Below are 10,566 nucleotides of genomic sequence, written 5' to 3' on the forward strand. Positions count from 1 at the left end.
AAAAAAAAAAAAAAAAAAAATATATATATATATATATAATTTCTCCACTATACACTGACCACTTTTTTAATACAACGTGACATCCATGATTGTACTGTTTTAATATTGCTTAAAAGCGAAGAAATAACAGTCTCATGTACATTTGGTGTGTAATTTACAGCTCGACTTGTCAGATTTGGCTACTTAGGCCTGTAATTTACATGTGTGTAGATGCTGAATCTGTTCGTGGCTGTGATCATGGATAATTTTGAGTACCTGACACGTGACTCCTCTATCCTGGGACCCCATCACCTGGACGAGTATGTGAGAATCTGGGCGGAGTATGATCCAGCTGCTTGGTGAGCCCATGTACTTGCACACATAAACACACTCTTTCAATGTTTTTACTTAGTAACTTGAAGTGAAGTTATAAATTAAATGAGCTTATAATTTTTATAATTTAACTTTCACTAAACTTATTAATACACACTGAATAGATACCATTAGATTGTGATTAACATGTTTCTTGGTAATTAATCGAAAGTTAAGACCACGCAATCTTTTAAAATGCAGAATTGGATGCAACAGGCCCTAACTTTTTGAATATCTTTGGCCCCTAAATTTGCTGGACACACCATTTTTAAGAGGCTATTTTAACACTTTTTGGTCTTGTGTGAAAGACAGGTGTGCTTTACATGTGTTTACCTATACATTTCCACACCTGTAAATGTAGCCTCTGTCCTATAACAGCACACACTGGCCCTCTCTTATGTGTTTGACTGGAACGCTTCATTTTTTAAATCGGAGTAGAGCCGTGGCCTCTGGCACAGTCTTTAAAGTTCAGAGCCTGGCTTCATTGTATCCTACCTCGGACCAAACAGGGAGGAGAATACCACAGCACCAGCTGAGAGAAAGGGATAATGGATTTGAGCTTCTCAGCTCTGCTAAAATCCATCAATCCCCCCCAAACCCTCCTACATGCCCTTCTGTGAGTCCCAGTCCTCCCACTCTGGAATACGGCATACTGCAAGCCAAACTTACTGTGCCCTTCTACTGAACACGCTAAGTTTCCTGGTATCTGCATTCCAGTGCCTGTCACCCTAATGTTGTATGTTAGACAGTAATGTAGACGGGCAACCGAGAGTTAATCAGATATTCAGAGAAGAATAGGAAAGACTGAATCTTAACATGCAAGCAGGATTAAAGCCTTTTTACCGAGGAAAATTATGCTGAAAAAATTGAGGAGAGAGAGTTTTTCAGAGAGTTTTCACAGAATCAATCTGACAAGAAAGAACGCAAAAAGGAAAGAGAACAAAAAAGAAAGAAGAGAAATTAAGTAGAACAAGAAGCAAGAAAAGAAAAGATGAAGTAAAAAGGGAAAAAGGGAAAGAAGGACGAAATATTGAAAGGAAAAGTCAATAGAAGGTAAAGTTAAAGGGAGAAAGAGAGAAAGGAAGGAGGAAAGAAGGGCACGAGAAAGGGAAAGAGGAAGGAAGGGAAACAGAAAGAAAGGAAGACAGAGAAAAAAGGAGAAAGGAACACAAAGGATGAAAGGAAAGGAGGAAGGAAGGAAGGAGGTAGAAGGTGGGGAGGAAAAGAGAAAGAAAGAATGAAAGGTGAAGAGAATGTAAGATGAAAGAGAGAGCAAAATAAAGGCAGAAAAACTAAAAAAGTAAAGAAAACAAATGATGAAAGGAAAAGATCAAGGAAGGAGGAAACAAGTGAGGAAACATCAAAGAAAGAAAGACAGGATAAGAGAACTGAAGGAAGGAAGGAAGGAAGGAAGGAAGGGAAAGGAAGTAGAAGGTGGGAAGGAAAAGAGAAAGAAAGAATGAAAGGTGAAGAGAATGTAAGATGAAAGAGAGAGCAAAAGAAAGGCAGAAAAACTAAAAAAGTAAAGAAAACAAATGATGAAAGGAAAAGATCAAGGAAGGAGGAAACAAGTGAGGAAACATCAAAGAAAGACATGATGGATAAGAGAACTGAAGGAAGGAAGGAAGGAAGGAAGGAAAGAAAGAGAAAGAAAGGGAAAAAGAAAGTAGAAGGGAAAGGAAGGAAGGAATACAACTGACAGAAGGAAAAGAGGAAGCAAGTAAGGAAAACAAAAAGAAGGAAGCAAGAAATGATGGTGAAGAGAATGAAAGGAAATATGAGAAGTAAGGACAGAAGGAAAAGAAAGAAAGGATGAAGGAAGGGAAATTAAGGGAAATTAAGTAGAAGAGAAAAGAAGGAAATAAGTAGAAGAGAAAGGAAGAAATTAATGAAGAGGGAGGGATTAAATAAAAATAGAAAGCAAGTGAGGAAAACAGAAAAGAAAAAGGAAATAAGAAAAAGAGGGAGGAAGAAAGGAAAATAAGCATGGTAAAGAGAAAGAGAAAAAGTAAAGCACAGAGCAAGCTGAAAAATGGAAGGAAGTAAGGAAAAAGAAAAAACGAAGTGAAGTAGAGACGGGTGAGCAGCAGTAATATGGAGGTGTGCGAACAGATTTGACGGCACTAACTAACGGGTGATGAGCAAATAAGAAAATGTGTGTGTGATTCTGTGCTTCTCTTCCTGTTCTTGTGCTCTTCTTCCTGCCGATGTCTCTGTTCTGAGTTGTGTTCTCTAACTTCCCTGTATTCTTCTTACAGCGGGCGCATTCATTATAAGGATATGTACAGTTTATTGCGAGTTATCGACCCCCCTCTGGGCTTAGGCAAGAAATGTCCTCATAGGGTGGCCTGCAAGGTTTGACTTCCACTTAAAAACTAATGTTACCTGCTAGCATCCAGAATGCAATGAATGTCGCTTACCTCTTCTTTTTCTTTTCAACAATGTTTTTGTATTCTCACCATTTCTACTTGCATTCTACTTGATATGACAATGAGAATGTGCAGGACAATGCCGACACTTACAGGAGCATGAACTAGTGCACTAGTGTGTATGGAACAAGCAAACGAGAAAACCACTAAAGTGAAAGACAAACAAACAAACAAAAAAAAACGAATCAGCCATCTTTGATTTTTGTTTTGCTTGCTGTTGAGGCATGGCTAGGCCTAGCTGGTATGGTAGCGTGCATTGTTCTGGGTGGAGGGGGACAGAAACTGCATTGACATTAAACTTCATTACAACGCCCTGCCAGCAGCGGGACTTTATGCCTGTTCTAAAGCCTGCTTGCTCTTCTATGCAACCTGCCCCATTGCATAGAACTCAATTTTAGCACTCAGACGTTGAGCACCCACCTTCCACCTCCCCCTCCCCTTACCCACAAATGACCAACATTAGTCTTGCGGCAGCCTAGTTTACCAAACCACTCCTTTCGTACAGGCCAATAACCTGCTTTTTGTTCTGTTCTGTTCTCCTCCCCTCCCAATTCCCCGTCTCCTTCCTGATCCCTTCTTTTTTGATTTACCCCTTTTCTTCTTCTCTTTCTCTCTCTCTCTCTCTCCCATGCACATTTCCTTTGGTTTTTGTTTTGTTTCGGTTGCCCAGTGGCAGAATCAGTTTCAGGGATATGTATGAGATGCTCAGGCACATGTCTCCTCCGTTAGGCCTGGGAAAGAAGTGCCCTGCACGGGTTGCCTACAAGGTAGAGGGCCTCCGAGTGGCCAGCGCTGTGTCTGTACTTTTGGTGTTTTCTCTTTATTTTCTCTCCTTCTTTTCCTCCTTCGTTGTCTGACGGAGGGCGCTATTGTGATTCTGGTGGCAGGGCTGGGTTCGAGGGTGTTAGATTGAGGCGGGCCGATCCACAGGGAAGCAGGAACGGACAAACCTTCTCAGCACTTTTGCACCGTATGAAAACATACACACACAAAACCACTAACGCACACTTTCATAGCTTTCATTAAAACTTCAAAGAATGAAACGTAACGGTCTCAGATTTGTTCTTACGTTCTACATCTTTATCAATACATTAAAGCAAAATGCTTATGCTTTAATGTACAGCAGTGATCAATAAGTGAATTTCAGATCTGAGATGCAGTATGAAACTAAACACAAAAGTTGTGTCCCAAATGATGCACTACACACTATGCACTTATACTATGCACTATGTCCTCTACCTTATATAAGGTTAGTTTGTAATCCAGCATCGGGAGCTGGTTAACTTTGCTATGTTAAGAAAGTGGCGACAGTTAAGAGCATGAAGTGTCCAACATTCCACATTTCGTTATTTCGGTTAAATAAGTGCATCATGTGGGTATTTGAAATGCACTTCTTTTTGAAATTATCAGTGTGAACACACTACTACAAAATGGCATAGAATAGTGCATAAGTACGCAAATTGGGACGCATGTCAACACATACACATGCATATTGTATATTCACATCGTCACAAACACACACACTCAAAAACACCCCCAAATGTGCGTGTGCAGCAGTGGTAGGAAGGCCTGAAGGACTTTAGTCCTCCGAGTCCCTCAGCTCTGTGGATGCCGCTCTCTTAGGGACCCTTTCCTCTTGGGACCAGCTCTCTGTCTCTCTCTTTTCGCTTGCACACAGATAAGCACACATTCACACACATACGCAACAACACACACATGTAATCCTTGGGTAGCGTTATGGCACTACAACGGAACAAATCTCGTCATTTTGGTACAATGCAACTATTTTGAACAAATTATCCTTTTCCCACTTCTCTTTCTTCTGTCAATGCAGTTCTAATCTGTTTCCAGCCCCTCCTCTTTACATTCTGCCAATCATCTGCATGCCCCACCTTCCAGGCCACTGGCCCCTCCCACACAATACTCCCTTAGCTTTTTCTCTCTTTCTTTTTCTCTCTCTCTGTCTGTCTGCAACCGTACACTGACATTTCACCCTTCTGTCAGTGAACGACAGCTTAAAAAATGCAGGAAAGGAGATCTGCGCCCGTAATGAGCCCTCAACAAGTCTGGGATCCCCTTTCTCTTACCTTTGCCCCTCCCCCTTCATTTTTCTCTGTCCCGTTTGATCTCCCATTTCGTAAAATATTTTGCTTCATAGAGTGTTCGGTGATCTCCACCAACCTAAACATGTGGTGGCAGACCAACAATCTCTGTGTATTCAATCAGACAGGTCACTTACTGTCTAATGGGGTCTCTGTTGCCCCCTATCCTCAGTGGAATGAAGAACAGTGACCACGACCATTGCATTCACCCTCTTTCTCCCTGTCAAACATTAGGGCCCATAATAGAGGATCGCCTGTTGAGAATGTGACCAGCCTGTGGTAGAGCTTTCTATTCTTACGTTTCCTCTAGCTTTATCTTTCGCTTCATTCTCCTTCACCCTTGGATTTTCGTGTAGCTTTTGAGCTCTCTTTAAATTTGGTGTCACTGTCTCTGTCCTGTCTCTTTCATCATTACCATCTCAACCATCCAAATTCCTCCTGTAAAAGCTATCAGTCCTAAACCAATTCCTGCTCCGGTACTCCTCTCTGGCAGCCCACTGTTTTCTCTTTATCTTCCGTAGCATTAAAGTATTACCCTTTCACAGCAGGTAGCCGAATCCTCACTCTTAGCTCATCTTCTTCACAACAACAACTCACAAAGCCATTCCCTTTTTTGTTCTTTTTTTTTTTCTGGAGAATGCTGCTCTAACCTAAACCAATAGCCTGCATCTTTTTTGCATTGAGAGACCAGAGAATCTGGATCGAGCTCTTGTTTTATCCAGTAGTCCATCTATGATTGATTCTCAATGACAGCAACCACTACTAAACCTAAATGAATGAGCTGAATGAAACAACTAGATGATGCTTTCAGTGTTGGCTGCTCTGTTGCTTGTCCTGTGATGCATGTGACTGCATGATGCATGCTGGGAAAGAGGGTAGTGAGTGTGGAGGGTGAGTGTTTCTGCTGGGATGGAGCGGGACGGGGAGACGTTGGGTAACGTGGATGATTGCATTGCAGAGGGCGTCATGGTAACGGAAGGATTGAGGTAACATTTAACCCTGTGCAATGCAATTATGACTTTGTGTGTGTTTAAGTATAATCTTTCCCCAGATCAGTACAGGATGAATTATACTTTAAAACACTGACGTTTATGTTAATGGTGTTTTAATTTATTACTTCATCCGCTGGTCTGAGTTAAATATGTGAACCTCCTCCTGGAAAAGCTCTTTGACTGACAGCTCAGATGCTGATATGAAAACAAGATACACCATCATATAGATACGAATTTGATTTGTAACATATGCAGCCTCAGTTTCATGGACATCTGAATCAGTGGTTTTTGACTGGTTTTGCTTCAGGACCCAGATTTTACAAAGCTAGCAATAATATCCTTAAAAGCAAGCATTGACCTTTATTTATTTATTTATTTATTTATTTAGCCAATAATTCGCTGTACAAAATACATTGTGATTGGTACAAGTCTGCTTATCCTTGTTGAAATTAAAATTGTATATAATTTGATTTTGTTCTTTTTTTTATTGTTTTACCTTAGTGACATAGTTTTGTTCATGATTTTTGAGAGTGAGGTCATGTCACACCAACTGTCATTGTTGGCATCTTGCTAATTTGGTGAAAATTCACCAAATTACAAATGAATTTGTAGAAAGTAAAATGCTGTTTGATTAAACAGCCTTTTGTAAACATATGCAGCCTCAGTTTCATGGACATCTGAATCAGTGGTTTGTGACTGGTTTTGCTTCAGGACCCAGATTTTACAAAGCTAGCAATAATATCCTTAAAAGCAAGCATTGACCTTTATTTATTTATTTATTTAGCCAATAATTCACTGTACAAAATACATTGTGATTGGTACAAGTCTGCTTATCCTTGTTGAAATTAAAATTGTATATAATTTGATTTTGTTCTTTTTTTTATTGTTTTACCTTAGTGACATAGTTTTGTTCATGATTTTTGAGAGTGAGGTCATGTCACACCAACTGTCATTGTTGGCATCTTGCTAATTTGGTGAAAATTCACCAAATTACAAATGAATTTGTAGAAAGTAAAATGCTGTTTGATTAAACAGCCTTTGAGGTCAACAACAAAAGACAATCATTTCCTTCTCACTTTTTAAAAAAAGTGGATAAGCCTATTTATTTTTGCCATATCTGACTGTAAGCAATTGTTTTAGTTGTGTTTGTATTATATGCATTAAGCATATATGTTTTTTTTTTTTTTTGCTTGCTGTTCTCTGAGAACAGACCTGCAACCCATTTTTGGGTTTTCACCAACCAGTTAAGAGCCACTGTTCTAGACCACAGAACTATTCCACAACTTCCACAGCAGTCTCATAAACCATTAATCAGTCTCCTCTTTAGCCATGATTACCACACTAAAACAGCTCTAATTAAATTCTTGCACTGAGTATCAAAGGTCACAGAGCTAACCCTGAAAATCCCTCCTTCCTTTCCCCTCCCATTTCCTCTCACACACCAAAAGCACACCCTACCTGGAGGTTCAAAGCACACATATATTTCAGTAGCGCTGCTCTTCTAACTGGTCCTGATTGGCTCTCCACAGAGACTGTTGCGGATGGATCTACCAGTTGCCGATGACAACACAGTGCACTTTAATTCCACCCTTATGGCCTTAATCCGAACCGCTCTAGACATCAAGATCGCCAAGGGTGGGGAAGGTTTGGCCCTCCTTTTTTCTTTCTTCCCTCATTCGTTCCTGTTGTTTGAACGGTTGATGTATTTGCCTATAGCTGTTTAAGTACAGTGGGGTTCAAAAGTCTGAAATTCAAATCTAGTCTAAACTTGGAAAGTCAAACCTCAATAATAAAAAAAAAAAACTTCCTCATAAGAGGACTTTGGGACCCCACTTTAATATAATGACTCGTAGAATAAATATTTGTAAGATATTGTACACAGTACTTCTACATACAATTGGATAATACATTGTTCAAACATTAACAAAAATTTGTGTGTGTGTTTGTGGAAATATGTTTGCATATATGTGTGTACGTGTACCTGTTGCTGTGTAAATAGGAGGCGTAGATAAGCACCAGATGGATGCTGAACTAAGGAAGGAGATGATGGCGATATGGCCCAATCTATCTCAGAAGAATCTGGACCTTCTGGTGACACCCCACAAGTGTAAGTTACCTAGGAGGTTGGTGTGTTCACAATGTCTCTCTTTTACCACCCGAGGACAGCTTCTCTCAGCCGGCCCACTCACTGCTCTGCACCCCCTGATGGTCCAGGCCTGCTCCCTTAGTTTCATTTTAGGCCCTTACATATACAGGTGCATCTCAATAAATTAGAATGTCGTGGAAAAGTTCATTTATTTCAGTAATTCAACTCAAATTGTGAAACTCGTGTATTAAATAAATTCAATGCACACAGACTGAATAGTTTAAGTCTTTGGTTCTTTTAATTGTGATGATTTTGGCTCACATTTAACAAAAACCCACCAACTCACCACACACATTTAGACTGCAGACTGATCACAGAAGAAGAAATTCACTGAGAATGAATTGTAGACACTGAAAGTGATGCAGAAAGTATTATTCAAATCCAATAATGGTGCAAACATTGCTGATTGCAGTTTGCATAGGACGTATAAATAGATGCAAGGCCTATACATGCAAATGAACTAAGAGAGTAGTTGCGTAAGGGATACTTGAGTTTTTGTTGTGAACAGCTGAACACATAGCCTTTCAAAGTATACTCCATTTGATAGTGTGCGCTAACACAGAAGCAAGACACATGCACACTAGAAAGTTTTACCCTTGTCCAGTGTCTGCACTAATTCTCTCCAAAAGTTATGAGCAATAAAAATGCCTTTGTACTAGTTTAAACTGTAGATCTGGTTATCTTGGAAGGTCTGCACATAAGCGTTTGTCAACGTAGTCGTCTATTGTCGTTGTCGTCTCCAGTAGTTTGTTGTTGTTGTATGCCCGGTTAGAAAAATCTGCTGTAGGCTACTAGCATAATGAAAATAATTTACCTCATACACACTATACGCATACCCTAGTGTGCACATAAATACTGAATTACTTTGTGCTTACTTTGGGCTTTAGTGCAGTAAAAAAGCCTTGAAAGTTGTTTTACGAGCACGTGTTGCCTTTAGCTTTAGCAAGTTTAGCTCCTTCCCTCCCCCTACGTGCAACTGCAAATTTGCACACAAACATATTAACAAAGATATTTTAAGACAGTCTATGTTCAAGTGCTACAAAAGACATTGATAACACACATTTGTGTATGTCCAGCTCACTATGCCTGAGACCAGGGGGTGCCTTACTATAGATCAACCCTCTATAGATGTCTTTTCACTACAGGGGTTATGAGATTCCTGACAAGATGTACGTAAAACAGTATTATATAATAAAAAATAAATAAAAATATTGCACCACTAATATGCTACCAGTGAAATGTATGTGCTAATCTTATGAGATTTGCTTAAAACTAGCTAGTCTAATGCTAGCTAGATGCTACAAATAAAGCATGAGATAATGAGGTGGCATTGCTGTCACACATTAGGCAATAAAGCTTTTGGCAAAATCATAATGCTAGTAATATGAAAGTATGTTTTAGATGAGTTTGCAGCAAGCATGTAGTAATTTAGAACTGTATTGTTTGATGCTAATTTTTTATCTTCATTGTTCTATGTAGATCCTATACAGAGGTGGTGATCATGGCTTTAAACACCACTAAGCATGGCATGTAGACCTAGTCTGAAGTTACTCTTAGTAACTTCTCCATGTGGACTCTGTTCCATAAAACGGCAAGGACCGTTTTTTGGGAGACCATTTTACTTTGTTTACTGTATCTAGGAATTATGCTGTAGTTGGCTGTCAGTTCCTGCAATACTTTTGCACTTAAAATAGTAGAAACAGAGTATTTCAGATATTGATCATAAAAATGAAGTGCGTAAATAGTTTTAGCCATTTTAATCAGTCTGCTTGTGAAAAGACCATTGGCTCTGTGTGCGTGTCGATTTGACACTCTTTGTTTGTGCATGTGAGTTTGTGCGTTTGCGTTTGTCTTGTGCACGTCCCGTGTTCACTCCCATCCCCCTCGCTCAGGGTCCATCTCACCTTGTCTAATCGTGCAGGGTAACTTGTCCTTTTCTCAGCAGCGACAGACCTGACAGTGGGAAAGATCTATGCTGCCATGATGATCATGGAGTACTATCGGCAAAGTAAAGCCAAACGGACACAGGCTCTCCACGATGAACAGGTATGCTGTCTTCCTCTCACCCTGCAATCACAATCTCAGTCCACAATGAGCTGTGACAGTCTTCAGCTGTGCTAAATGCTCATTTTCACCATCGACTCTGAAGTGTAAACACACTTGTATCTTAGGCTACGTCCACACGAAGCCCGAGCTTTCCCTATCCAATCTTTTTTTTTCCCTCGTCTCAAGAAATATCTGCGTCCACATGAAACCGCGAAACCGACACAAAACGATGTAGTATACATGCCAGACCAGTATGTGGCGCTGTCATTCTGCCACAGAGATACACTAAAAACGGAGAAGAAGACTTCAGACTATGCGCATAAACCTTGCGCGCGGTATGCAAACGAACATGGAACAATACATTTATTAATCTGTGTTAATGTTAGTTAATAAAAAGACAATCATTCAGTGTTTGTTCATGTTTTTGTTGCTGTTACGTGACGTAGCGGTGTCTGACTAGGGGCGAGACATGGGCTGATGATGTCATCGTTTCAGAAAAT

The 10,566-nt window shown here is 40.0% G+C and overlaps 1 protein-coding gene across 1 annotated transcript in view; it reads left to right on the forward strand.

Annotated features, from left to right (window-relative positions):
* The window catches only part of LOC107737767 (voltage-dependent P/Q-type calcium channel subunit alpha-1A-like), a 115,608-nt gene that overhangs the window by 79,451 nt on the left and 25,591 nt on the right, over nucleotides 1-10,566 (forward strand). Inside the window, exons 39-43 of the mRNA XM_016549389.1 lie at nucleotides 211-338; nucleotides 2,610-2,706; nucleotides 7,404-7,518; nucleotides 7,874-7,981; nucleotides 9,963-10,066. Of these exons, the coding sequence (XP_016404875.1) occupies nucleotides 211-338; nucleotides 2,610-2,706; nucleotides 7,404-7,518; nucleotides 7,874-7,981; nucleotides 9,963-10,066 (552 nt within the window). The remainder of the gene's footprint in view (nucleotides 1-210; nucleotides 339-2,609; nucleotides 2,707-7,403; nucleotides 7,519-7,873; nucleotides 7,982-9,962; nucleotides 10,067-10,566) is intronic.

Source organism: Sinocyclocheilus rhinocerous, unplaced genomic scaffold (genome assembly GCF_001515625.1).
Source record: "Sinocyclocheilus rhinocerous isolate Xijiao unplaced genomic scaffold, SAMN03320098_v1.1 scaffold43, whole genome shotgun sequence".
Lineage (NCBI taxonomy): Eukaryota > Metazoa > Chordata > Actinopteri > Cypriniformes > Cyprinidae > Sinocyclocheilus > Sinocyclocheilus rhinocerous.